Source organism: Ziziphus jujuba, chromosome 3 (genome assembly GCF_031755915.1).
Source record: "Ziziphus jujuba cultivar Dongzao chromosome 3, ASM3175591v1".
Taxonomy (NCBI): domain Eukaryota; kingdom Viridiplantae; phylum Streptophyta; class Magnoliopsida; order Rosales; family Rhamnaceae; genus Ziziphus; species Ziziphus jujuba.
In genome coordinates, this window is record NC_083381.1 from 17,152,484 (window position 1) to 17,166,549 (window position 14,066).

Below are 14,066 nucleotides of genomic sequence, written 5' to 3' on the forward strand. Positions count from 1 at the left end.
AAATCGATATAACCTTGACTGGTTGATGTAAGAGCAAGACCATTTGATTAGGCTAATTAGGGATTTTCCATCTACATTAAGCAGTGAGAATTGTAATCATCCAAAAATTAAAGTTTTCTAAATAAGGAAAATATACATATATAATATTTTATATTTTTTTATATTCGTTCACTTTCTCATTTTATATATTTCTTTTTTTTTTTTTTTTTACTTGAATTTCACTTGACTTTAGGACGTTAAATCCAGAAATACTGCTATTTTTGCATTTATTTCTTTTTTCTTTTTTTTAGGAAAGTTCAACCAAAGCACCACAATTGGAAATCTTATCAATTAGCAGAATAAAATATGGAACTCTAGACGTAACATTTAGTTCATATGGTAAAAGGAGTTACTTAATCACCAAAAACAAAAATGGGTTCAATCGCTTGAGTTATGGGACTGTTTCAAATTGAAATTCATGCCACCTATATAAGTAACAAAAAAATTTAAAACTAAAAATAAATATTAAATGTTTTAAAAAAGTTTGATTTAAGATTTTAAAAGAAAACACAAAATTTGTTAATTTGGTTTTTAATAAAAAGTAATTTTTTTACCATATGAGTTAAAACCTTTTTATGTTCCTTATCATATGATGCAAATTTGTTAAGACTGTTAATTCAGTCTTTTTTTTTTCTTTTTTCTTTTTTTTTGTTTTTCGAAGTTGTTACATCAAGAATTGCATGATCTTTATATTTAAGATTGGAAGGAAAAAACACAATAATAATATGTAATGGTATACATATCACATTCACATAACATGGTATAAAATAATAATGAAAATATTAGAGTTTTGAATAGGCTTGAACAAAGAGTTGAAGTTCAGGGCCGAGGGTTAAGCCTGAACTTAGCTCAAAGTCCAATCCATAAACCCAACCAAAAGTCCAATTTCAAAACGAAGCACAAAAGCCCAAGATCGAGGTGAAACCCAAGTGTGAAGAACAATGTTATTCTTTGCATAGCATATACCACATTGCTTCATTGGCTTCCGCTTTCCGCAAATTTAATTATTTCGGTAATCTTTCGGAGTGAGCTCGAAACAGAAGCTAAACAAAGTATGAAATAACAAGCAAAAAATTAAATTTCACTTTATTGATTGTTCTCATATTATCAATTAAAGTTTGCATTTAAAACAAGTTTTCCAAAACAATTAGATTTTTGTATCTTAGAAGAGAAAAAAAAAAAGAAAAAAGAAAAAAGAAAACTAATTTGATTTAATAAAAAAAAATTAAAAAAAATCAAAGATTGCTTGTCTATTTGGTTCTCTCACTTCACAATCAGATTAAGGCCACTAGACCTACAATCGAGCCCAATACATGGCTTAAATCCCAATCCATGAACCCAAATGTAAACTCCAATCTAAAGACAAAATTTTAGCCCATTGGAAGCGGTGTAAAATTAATATTCTTCAAAGAGGAATTTTTCATAATTAAAAAAGAAAAAAGAAAAAAAGATGTGATTGTATTATTTTTTATATCTTATATTAGACCAACATGTAATAGACTTATAATCATTTTAATTAGCTAAAGCGAAAAGAACTTTAAAAAAAAAAAAAAAAAATCCAGCAAGATGAAATAACAAGGAATCATTCTACTTAGTGGTAGGAGTAAACAAAAGGTAAGTCCATGCTTAGACAGCCAAGCGTAAAACCATTTTATTTGTAAAACCATTATTTTCCGAAACAATGGTGATCCCAAATTTGAATCCTCTATTTTCGATATGAAATAAATTAATAAAAGTAAATATATATATATATATATATATATATCAACATTATTCTGGAGCAGAATGGGCTTTTTCATATAATTGTGGCCCAATATTCGGTCCAAATTATGTGCCTTATCGAGCCCAAGTGTGAAGAATTGCAATTTCTTTTCTATATCAATATTAAACTCTTTATAATTGGAAAATAATTAATTTCATCCAATTAAGGTTTATATTGTTAGTAGTTTTACTTTTATCATTAGGTCAAACCTACAAATATAGGGAAGAATTATCTTTTTTATTTTTTTTATTTTTTGTAAATGTGAAGAATTACAACTTGAACAGTTTCTGCGATAACCAATCAGGACCAACCTCAGTCTAAACTTCTAAAAACTCAATAAATAAAAGGATATACCCAAACAAAGTGAAAAAAAAAAAAAAAAATTGGACATAAAACTGACACGTGTTAGATGAAGGCCACGTGGTTGACCTTCACCATTTTCAGCATGCGCTGTGCTTTTACCTTATTATTATTATTATTTTTTTTCAATGCAAGTATACCTTCAATTTCATACAAAACAATGTAAACAAGCTAGACTGTTCCCCACGAGTAAACTCTTTATAATTAAAAAACATGTTTGCATTTTTGCATCAATTCATTTATGAATTCCTGGTATTTCCCAATTCCCCAACCCAACCATATAAGATCTCCTTGACTGTCAAAATGAGCTTGAAACATATGCGATACTCAAGCATGAAACAGCTAAAAAACTTAAAACTTGCTCAATCTTGTTAAGGAAAATATTTGCCCTATTTTTCGATATATCTCATTGTTATTCAATCAAAACTTTTCTAATAACGCTGTATTACGAAGTTTAAGGTGATTTTAGAAGAAGAAATAACAAAATCTACTTGAAATTGGTGTAAATTGACTAAGTTCCAATCCAAGAACAATATGGTCATTGATCATGAAATAAGCTTTAATCTGTCCTATATCGAATTTTTTTTTGTATTTTAAAGTAGCGATGATATAATATGCTGACATGTACATATATATATATATATATATATATATATGTATGTGCTTAGATAGTTGGAGAGCTTGTACTTATAATGATATTTGTTCTAGTCTCTATCTCTACTCAAGCAGGAAACTGATTGAGTAGAGATAGAGACTAGAACAAATGCCATTAATATATTCAATATATATATATATTGTACGGTCCCTCTGTATACCCAGATTATAGAACAAAGGCACATAATATATATATATATATATATATATATTCAATATTTATATAAAAGAAAATGCCATTAATGTACGGTCCCTCTGTATACCCAGATTATATCATTAATGTTCTAACTGAGAGTCTTAGCAAGTCCATTTGCCAGAAAAACATCTGAAGTGTGTTGATGTTGCTAGTCTTGCCCTTTAATCATGTTCTTTCAATCAGATAACACTTCTAGGTTAGCATGTAAAAGAAGAAAGTTCAAACATCAACTTTGTGTAAAATAACATGGCACTTGCTCTATCCTTCGATCAAATATTTCTAATATGATGCCATGGTATTATAAGTTTAATTTAAATTTATTTTTAGTTTTAGTTTTATTTTTATTTTTTTTAAAAAAAAAAATCTAACTCATGAAACCAGAATAAATTGATCAAATTTCAAAAACTCAATGTCAAATTTCATCGATTACAAAATTAGCTGTAAATGATGTATTCAATTTAGAGTTTAATGGATATAAAATAAGTTATACATTTTAAATGATTTGATGGATTATTGTGAAATTCCATAGATTTCATAAAAAATTTATAAAAATCCAACGAAATCTTAAAGATTAATGCTAAATTTCATATTAACAATTTTATTCACAATTTCATTATTAAATCCTTTCCAATGCATTACAATTTATCATTTTTTAAAATATTTTTAAATCAATGACTTTTAAATGACACTAGATTTTAAAAGAATTCTACAAAATTTTAATTGAATATACCTAGATTTTAATAGACTTTTATAAAATCCATTAAAATCTGAATTAATTATCATTAGACTTGTATAGATTCTTTTAAAATTTAAATTGAATACCTTTAAATTTCTAAATACTTTTAAAATTTTTCAAATTCTAAATTAAATTTATCTCCCTTTATATATTCTGCATCGAATTTTTAATAATTTTAATGCGGCGTTAAGATAATATGCTAATAAATATTTGTTTAGTTCAATAATAAAAGTTTGTAACTAGAACAAACTTTTGGAATTAATTTTATGTTAAAAACATGTCAAAAATGTTGCTTGTAGTGGTGTTCTCTCTCTTTTACACACACAAAGACACACTTTAGCTCTTTTTAACTTTTTCCCCCTTCCGAGAAGGTAAATTAAAAATAGTTTTATAGATTTGCTAATTAACATGCATGTGAGAATCTTATATTTATTTTATTTGGATTTTATTGTACATATATATATAGACAGTTAATTGCATGTAAAGTTGGTTTTATATTATTAAATTAAGATACATCATTAATGACTATTAGATCATATCAATAGTTAGAATTTAAAATTAATTAAAAAATAATCAGATATGAATTTAATGAGATATTAAAACCATATTTAAATAAAATAAATCTTATCGAAATTTGATAATTAATAAATATAATTTTTAATTTTCAAACTTTTATAATATTAAAGATTAATAAAAAAAAATCTCATATTAATTTTGATATTAAAAATCTTATTTGAGCATATTATATATATAATTTAATTTGTGATTCTCTCTAATAAGGATGATTTTTTTATCGTTGCAATAATTTTTTTACCAGGATATATATTATATATAAATTTGATATAAAATGTTCCACCAGCATTGATGGAAGTTGTTTGTTAGCAAAAAGAAAGAAAGTATTGATGGAAGTCGTTCCTATATAATCCTAGACAAAACTAAAATTCTTCGATAAGAGAATTTTAGTTTCCTATATTATAAATTCTCTTTTGCCCTTAGAAACCAAATTCAAATCACCTCCTCATAATTAGATCGGTATATTCTCTCCTGCAGGGTCAGGTCAAGAATCCCTGGGAATCCAAGAGATACCAATTACTGATACAACGATGTTAAGAACTCCAAATCATCCAAATATTCAAACAAAAAAAGACAAAAGAAAAAATGGGATCGGATTGAAGAATCCAAGAAATGAGAAAATAATAATAACAATATATATATATATATATACACGTAATTTCTCATACATCCTTGTATGGTGTACACCATGTGGGTTCCGTACTCCCATAAAAGACACGTGGAAGAATGGTCGTCTTTTAGGGCACGTAAGTGCTGTAATGCAACAAAAATCAAGGTTTAAATTTCACATTCTCCTCGTCTGATGGGAAAATAAAAATAGCTAGATGCTGAAATTAAGGAAAGCCAGAGGGAAAATAAAAGGAAGGGGTGTACGTAGGCATGTTAATTTGCCTCGTATATCCCAAAAATTGAGGTGCATCACTTTTAATGAAATGATTTTTTTTTAAGATTATAATCGAGAACAGGCCGGGCTCGAAAAACAAAAACCGTATATATTTATTTATTTTATATTTTATATATTTGAATTATTAAATCTTTTTAAAAATATATTTTATTATAATATTAAATTTAGATTTTAATATATTTTATTATATTTTAGTTATTTTATTTATAAAAATATTTATATAAATTTTTTTAAAAAATTACATCAATTATTAAAAAAAAATTAAACGAAAAAAACCGTCTTATTTCATTTTTGATTGGAAAATCTTCGTCCCCATTCTATCTGTAAAAAAACAAAACATACCATGAAAATGAGATAAAAAAATTTCTACAACGGATATGGAATCTTAAAAACCGGTCCCGTTCCACCGTTGACATTCCTACGTAGCATAGAGAAGTGGAAAATGATATTATCTATATGCAGACAACTTTGAGCACCGTAAACATTATCTGCCACTGCATGCGTTGGGGTTATTGAGATCATACATCATGATGAGCTCCTCAGCCACGTGCAATCTTTACTTCTTCACTTCATTATCTGCTTCATGTGTTTTATTTCTTTTATTTTTACCCTTAACCCATCATTATATATATAGTCGTTTTTTACTTGGCGATCCCCGACATGTTAGCCTATTGATTATTCGCAACCAATGATGATTTTTTAAGAAAATATTTCTAATACAAGGAAGGAAATATTAAGAAAATATTTCTAATACAAGGAAGGAAATATAGCAACATGTTAAATATTAAAAATGTTATATCAATTAGAACCTATCTAAGATTGATTCTTAAAAATTACTTAGAATAATTTATTAAGAAATACTAAATTGGTACTTCTTTAAGAATTATTAAAAATGTAACTTTTCAACAACAAAATCACTAAAAAGTGTTTTTGCATTTTACTGTCAAATATTATATAAAACGTTTCTATTTATTTGAAAGTTATTTTAAGGATTTTAAAATCACTCCCAAATAGATATATAATAATTTAAAATTAAAATTCTAATTAGAAAAATTGCAATTTAACAATTACTATGTCAATAGATATTCAACAAAGATAGGAACTTTTGTATTCAAAAAAAAAAAAGAAAAAAAGATAGGAACTATAATTTACCATGATGGACAGTGTAGCTAGCCCAATATATGTCGGGTGCTATCAATTTATGTCGGGGATATAGCACTTGACCACGTATGTATAATTTACGTTACAGGAGTACTTACATGTGTATATAGTATGTCGGATACCAAACACCTGATATAACCTATGCACAGTATCCACCATGACAAAATTTTATATACATATATATATATCTATATTGACGAATAGAAAATTATCTATCACGCTTATCTTGGGATGCCTATGTTTGATTAGTTCTAAAATCTGGTTAAATAATCAATAAATTAGGTACCCAGTATAAATCGGGAGGCGTGCGGTGCCCACCAGATTATTTATGTATATGTATGTGTTTATGTAGCACTAGAGATTAAACTGCAATGGAATTAATTAAGAGTAGTTCTGCTTATAAAACTGCATGCCTGTTGAAATTAATTAATATCAATGGAAAACCAATAGTACTTGGTTCAGATTTTTATAAAACAAATGTCAATTTACGTTTACTTGATGGAAATGTTAATAAGGAGAGACTGTTTAATTTGGTCTGCTAAAACAGCAACGAATAAAAAAACTAAACTTGATTTGTGACAATTTTACTAATCTTAATTATTTAGCGTTAATATCATATAAATCCCATGTATTTTATCTTTATTTCAAACAATGCCTTATAATTTAAAACAATTCAGAAATATTCCTTGTCATTAGTCAATTTTCATTAAATTTAACTGAAATAGGGTAAATTAGTAAATGAATATTTTTAAAATCTGAAAAAGCTAAATTTTTGTTTTATATATATTAGAAAAAGGGATATAAAATATAAAGGAATAAAAAAATTAAATAAATTAAATAAATAAATAATTAATTGTTATATAAAATAAAATAAAAAAAGAAAAAGAATAAACAATAAAGCGTTGCTAGATCTAGGAGAGTATATTCAATCTATAATTTAAAGGATTTTAAAAATGTTAAAATGTTTGGAGGTATTCAATTTAAATTTTAAAAGAATCTATACAAATCTAATGATATTCAATTCACATTTTAATGGATTTTATAAAATTTCATTAAAATCCAAGTGTATTCAATTAGGACTTTGTAGAATTTTTTTAAAAAAAATAATTGATTTTAAAAGATTTTAAAAAATAATATATTTTAATAAATTTGAAAGAATTTTAATAGTAAAATTGTGAAAAAAATTGTTAATATGAAATCCAACCTTAATCCCAAAGACTTCATTGGATTCTTATAAATTTTTTATGAAATTTATGGAATTTCAATACAATCCATCAAATCTTTTAAAATTCATAATTCATTTTAAATCCATTAAACTCTAAATTGAATACATCCTTTTAGATTTTTTTGGATCTTCTCATTCTCTTCTTCTTCTTCTTTTTTAAGTTTTTTTTTTTTCTTCTTTTTGGATTTCTTCTTCTTCTTCTTCTGTTTTATTTGCATTTTTTTGGGCTTTTCTTTTGGGTTTCCTCTTCTTTTTCTTCTTCTACGTCCATTTTTACATTTGTTTTTGGGATTTTATTTTTCTTATTCTTTTTCTAATCTAAAGCAAAAAGAGGAATACGGGGCAAGCTAATGTTTTGAATTCACACCCCTTATGTCAATATCTTTTCCACATTTTTTATGGGTCAATCATTTTTTTTGTTCTGTAATTGATTTTGATTTTTTTTTTTTTGGGTTATTTTTTTTAGATATAGATTTAGATGCAGAAGTGGTGGTAATTGGTAATTAGTCATCCTTTATTATTACTATTCAAATTTAGTCATTTTTGGTAATTGCTCACTAGTTATAAGTCCTCCTTCACAAGTGGTTTTTTTTTTTTTTTTTTTTTTCCCCAAATACAATACTGAGGAAATCGGTTTCATTTTGGAGTCTTGAACCCGAGTTGCAGACTCAAATGGAGCTAAATTGGAGAACTTTTCCTTTTCTTTTTAGTTTTACTTTTGTTTTTTTTTTTTTTATGATCTTGAATTCTTCTTTACTGTTTATTTTTATTCTTCTATATATGTTGGGTGAAGAATTTAGTAGAATTGTAGGCTTGTATTATGGAGCAGGGATGGATGGGGGAAATTTGGCTAATTCTTTCTGGGTATTAAGAACAGTTTTTTTTTCCTTTTTCTTCTTTGTTTTTATTTTTGTATGTGGTTGATCTCAACTAGGTAAGAAAATGTTGTGGTTGATATCCCCTTTTTTCTTTTTCTAGATTTTTCTTATTACTAATCAATTTTTTCCCTGCATTTTCTCATATCTTATATATTCCCTATCTCTATAAACAAATTAGATCATTAACCAAAATAAATAAATAAATCATAATAGAGTTTTTTTGGGTAAAAAATTGTGATGGAATTTTATAAATAATAAACAAAAGGAAACTAAAAAAAATTAATGGAAATTTTACATTTAAAAAAATGCTAAGAGAAAAAGAAATAATAGTTAGTGAAAAAATAAGTTAAAACAAAGTAAAAATAAGTTGAAAGAAGGAAACTAAAAAAATAAGTGACGAGAGAGAGAGAGAAAGAGAGAGAGAGAGAGAGAAATAAGTAGTGAAAAATTTGAAATTTACAATTTATTTCCTTTGTAAATGGCACAAAATGGAAATTAAGTATTAAATTTTCAAATAATGTAATAAAACATGAGAATAGGAAATTAATAAAATTAAATAAGTAATTTTTTTATTATAATGGTATTTGTTAAAATATTAATAAATAAAAGTCTGTATATATGATATTAAATGTATAAGTAATTATAAAGGTTTTTTTTTTTTTTTTTTTTTTTGTGGTTCCAAAGAAATTTAAGTCATTCTATAATACTATGTAAACTTTTTTTTTTTTTGATGAAAATTAACTGCGTAAGAGCTGTTCCTAAATTGTTTCAAATACAGGATGCTATGTAAGAAAGAAATTTTTTCTGATGGAAATTAACTGCATAAGAGATCTTTTAAACTGTTTCAAATCACATAATACTAAGTGATCTATATGATATTACGCCTAGTTATTTTTATTTTTTTGGATCTTTGTGCATTTTAAAACATACTTTTCATGATCATTGGTTGATCTATTAATTATTATAAATATGAGTTGGCCCGCATTTAAAATCTTGGATTCAAGTTGATAGCAAATGATGATTTATATACTTAATATGAACTTTTTCAATCCATTATTACGTATGCATGAGCTTATAATAGATAAATATATAATCTTATTAAAGAGTAAATTGAGAGGACGATATACGTGCTTAAGGTTTCTTTTATTGCGGTTCCTTTAATTGCCTTATGAGCATATAATTACATTAATTGTTGTTCTATAAAAATGGACAAAATATTTTAAAACCTTTTTTTTTCCTTTATTTCACATTTAACTTTTAAATTTGACTTGTCATTAGACCCAATTAACTCACTACAATTGGATATAGAAGATAAATTAAAGAAAACAAATATTTTTCATTTCCTTCTTGCTTAGCAAGCTGTTTTACGATTCTCCAATGGTTTACAATTTACATTACTGAGCTCAAAAGATCCCAAGAGTTACCAAACTATAAAAGAAAAAAAAATGGTAGATCGTAAAAGCGAGCAAATGAAAAAAGTGCTTTTAACTTGGTTAATGTTCTTCTACTAAAATTGTTAACTGCTTGAATTTACTTTCTATCTAAACTAACTAATGGGTAAGAAAAAAAGCAAAACAAAAAAATCCAACTCCAAATCTCCATAAAATAATTTAGAAAACTAATTCTCAAATACCTCTTGAATATTTTCTTTTCAAATCTGACGATCATTTTCTAGTCAGCCAGCCAATCTAATTTTCCAAACGCATAAACTTACGTGTCAACCTCTTGTCTCTCCAGCTGTAGTAGTAGTAAATTAGAGTCTCTCAACAATCATATCCTTCTCTACCGCTTTTCCTCCACGCTTATATAAAACCCACCTCTTCTCTCAACATCTTTGCTCATCAAACTTTGTCTATATTTTCTTTCTCTTTCTCAGTAGCCATGCAAGTCTCTCATCAATATTTCACCGCCACACCTTCTAATTATAATCTCACAAACTCCATAGAAATTCACAAACCCATTACGTGCAAAATCCTTATAAATCCTTCCAAGAAAACCCTTCACCGGAAAACCAAGAAACTTCATCCACGGCGAAAAAAATTCACCAAACCGGTGCCAAAACCTGACCCAGAATTCAACCCGAAAGATGACCCATCTCGTCTGAACCCGTGTCAAACTCTTGCTGCCTCTTTGCTTGACGCAATTGAGGCTTCGATAATAGTTCCATTCGAGAAGAATCGCAAACTGAGGAAAACGGTCGACCCGGTGGTTCAAATGTCGGGTAATTTCGCTCCGGTTCGTGAATGCCCCGTTGAGCATGGGCTTGAAGTGGCGGGTCAAATACCCGACTGTCTACACGGCGTTTACGTCAGAAATGGAGGCAATCCTATGTTCGCTCCCTCCGGTGGTTACCATTTGTTCGATGGCGACGGTATGATTCACTCCGTTAAGCTGGGCCCACTTAACCGAGCCAGTTATTGTTGTAGGTACACGCGCACGAGCCGGCTCGTGCAAGAGGCTAAGCTGGGGAGGCCGGTTTTTCCCAAGCCGATTGGTGAATTACATGGTCATTCCGGACTGGCTCGGCTAGCTCTGTTTTTCGCTCGAGCCTCGATCGGCTTGCTCGACGGCAGGCGAGGTATCGGCGTGGCTAACGCCGGGCTTGTATACTTCAACGGTCGGTTATTAGCCATGTCAGAGGATGATCTTCCATACCATGTGCTGATCAAGGGTGATGGTGATCTTTCAACAATCGGACGGTTCAATTTTGATGATCAGCTTCATTGTTCCATGATCGCTCACCCTAAGGTGGACCCCATCACGGCTGAACTACACACTCTGAGCTACGACGTCGTAAAGAGACCGTACCTTAAGTATTTCAAATTCGACAAGTACGGAAAGAAGTCACGTGACGTGGAAATTACACTTGACCAGCCTACGATGATACATGACTTTGCTATAACTAAGGACCACGTTGTAATTCCGGACCACCAAGTGGTATTCAAGTTATCAGAAATTATTCGGGGCGGGTCGCCCGTAATCTACGATCGGAGCAAGACTTCGAGGTTCGGGATTTTGTCGAAAACCGACGTTGATGAATCGGGAATTCGATGGATCCACGTGCCGAATTGTTTTTGTTTTCATTTGTGGAATGCATGGGAGGAAAATGATGAAAATGGTGATAATATCATTGTTGTACTCGGGTCATGCATGGATCCACCGGACTCGATTTTCAACGAACACAAAAACGACCCGATTCGAAGCGAACTATGTGAGATCCGGATGAATATGAATACCCGAGAATCAACCCGTCGGGTCATAGTACCGGATTTGAATTTGGAAGCGGGTCAAGTGAACAGGCAAATGGTAGGAAGGAAGACCCGGCATGTGTACTTAGCCATAGCCGAGCCATGGCCAAAGTGTTCAGGCATTGCTAAGGTGGATTTAGAAACCGAAAAAGTCACCAAATTCTTATATGGTTCTGGGAGGTTCGGTGGTGAACCGTTTTACGTGCCGGAAAATGAGAATATTAATGATGATGATGGTGGGTATATAGTAGGTTTTGTGAGGGATGAGGTTGAGCAAAGTTCAGAGCTGGCGATAATAAAAGCTTCAAACATGAAGAAAGTGGGTTCAGTGAAGTTGCCTTCTAGGGTTCCTTATGGATTCCACGGTACATTTGTTAGTGCACAAGCATTGAAAGAACAAGCGTTGTCCTAATTAATTATTAGTTTTTTATGGTTTAGGAATGTGTGTGAATATATAACCAATATATACAAAGTAATATATTCTATAAATGTTTTCAGTTAAGTGATTTGTGTGATAAGAGAGATTCTATTTATTGTATACTTTATGTATAACCAATACAAAATCTTTGCTACGAATAAAAAGTTTCCAGTAATTATTATCTACATATATATGTATAATATATTTCAACATTGAGATGGGATTCGAATTCAAAATTATAGTCGAAAAATATAATAGTTTTATCAGTGTATTTTCTGACCATTATCTCCAGCTAGAAGAAACAATGTGATTTAATCAATCTATTAATTGAATAAAAAAAATTAATGCACTAATTGTCTAATACGGTAGCGTAGATGAGGTTGAAGTTTTAGTATAGACAAATCCTACGTCCTACAACACATGGAAGACCAAGTAGTCTACTAAAGGACACATGCTGTATAATATGCTAAAGGACACATGCTGCAGTTAAGGGCAAACCCTTTTCATAAAAAAATCAATTTTTCTTTTCAAATTTGCCATTCATTTTCTTACATTATAGAATTTAAACTCTAGTGCATTTATATTTTTTTCTTTGATATTCAATATGAGTATACTAATTTATTCAATTAATTTGTTTCTATTTTAGTTTACAGAATTTTTATTATTTTAAGGTATAGGAAAATTAAAAATTAAACCTCAAATAATTTCAGATTTTCTGGCTTTTCGTTCAATTATTTTGATGAAAAGTAGGATTTTTCAGCCGAGTAATGGCTCAAACGAAGATCGCATTAATGCTTAAAATTTGCCTTAAAACTTACGCTGGGTCAAGATTTTACGTTCAAGCAATAATTATCATATAACAGTGGATTGCGTCTAACACAAAAAGACAAAAGTGAAAGAGAAATATATATATATATATATATATATAACTAATGTGGTTCCATGCATTGAAGTTCCATAAACATATATATTATATATATATATATATATAAAGTTGGAAATTTCCCATAAGATAAAAATCTCGCATATAGAAGTTCATTCAGGTCCATTTGATTTGAAAAGAGTCGAAATTTTCGAAATATTTTAATTTTCAAAAATTAATTTTTTGTAAATTATTTTTCAAACTGTTTAATTTATAATAAGAGATTTAGGATTTACGAGTGCTTACCTAATCGGATTAAAATGGGTCCTGCCAAAGAGCTTTATGATGTTCAGAATCGGCAAGAGCCGTTGAACAATGAATTTTATCAGTCTTAGTACATATAAAGGTGGTGTTATTCTTCCTAAGGCAGTGTTCTTTTATATGATGATGAAATGCATCGAACATGTAATACCTATATAGATATAGTGAAGTATTCAACAGCTGGCCATGGTTTGTATATTTGTGGTAAACGATCGATGTGTGAAGATGATTTTATATACACCACTCGCAATGCAATGAATATAGATCATTTTTTGAGCCAAAAAGAATATAGATGATTTTGAAATCTACTTCAAATTCAGCATCTTCTTAATGAAGAAAATATTGATGTTGTCGTACCATATAGTTCCCTTGTGATTTGATCATTTTCCCCTATTTACAACATTTTATATGCATAAAAATATAAAAGATATTTTTTTCAAGTAACATGCAAAAGGATCCAATTCAATGTATGACAAAGATGATGCAATTTTTTTATTTTTTTTGGGGAAAAAATAAATAAATAAACTTTCAATAATGTCCGTTTAAGAACTATAAAATTTGTTTTATATATATATATATACATATGTCGCTTATCAGATTAATGTAGTAGTATCATGTTAAGGTTTTTATCACAAACATTGAATCTGTCTTGTTATATGGAACACTCTCCTAATGTAAATATCTTGTTCCATTATCAAAGAAAAAAAAAAAAAAACATTTATGTGTGAA

At 28.7% G+C, this 14,066-nt stretch overlaps 1 protein-coding gene across 1 annotated transcript; it reads left to right on the plus strand.

Annotated features, from left to right (window-relative positions):
• The first annotated feature begins 10,313 nt into the window (after positions 1–10,313).
• LOC107422564 (9-cis-epoxycarotenoid dioxygenase NCED6, chloroplastic) lies at positions 10,314–12,339 on the plus strand. The gene has a single exon (XM_016032027.4). The coding sequence runs from the start codon at positions 10,370–10,372 to the stop codon at positions 12,146–12,148; it is 1,779 nt and encodes a 592-aa protein (XP_015887513.3). The 5' UTR covers positions 10,314–10,369; the 3' UTR covers positions 12,149–12,339.
• Positions 12,340–14,066: the final 1,727 nt, after the last annotated feature.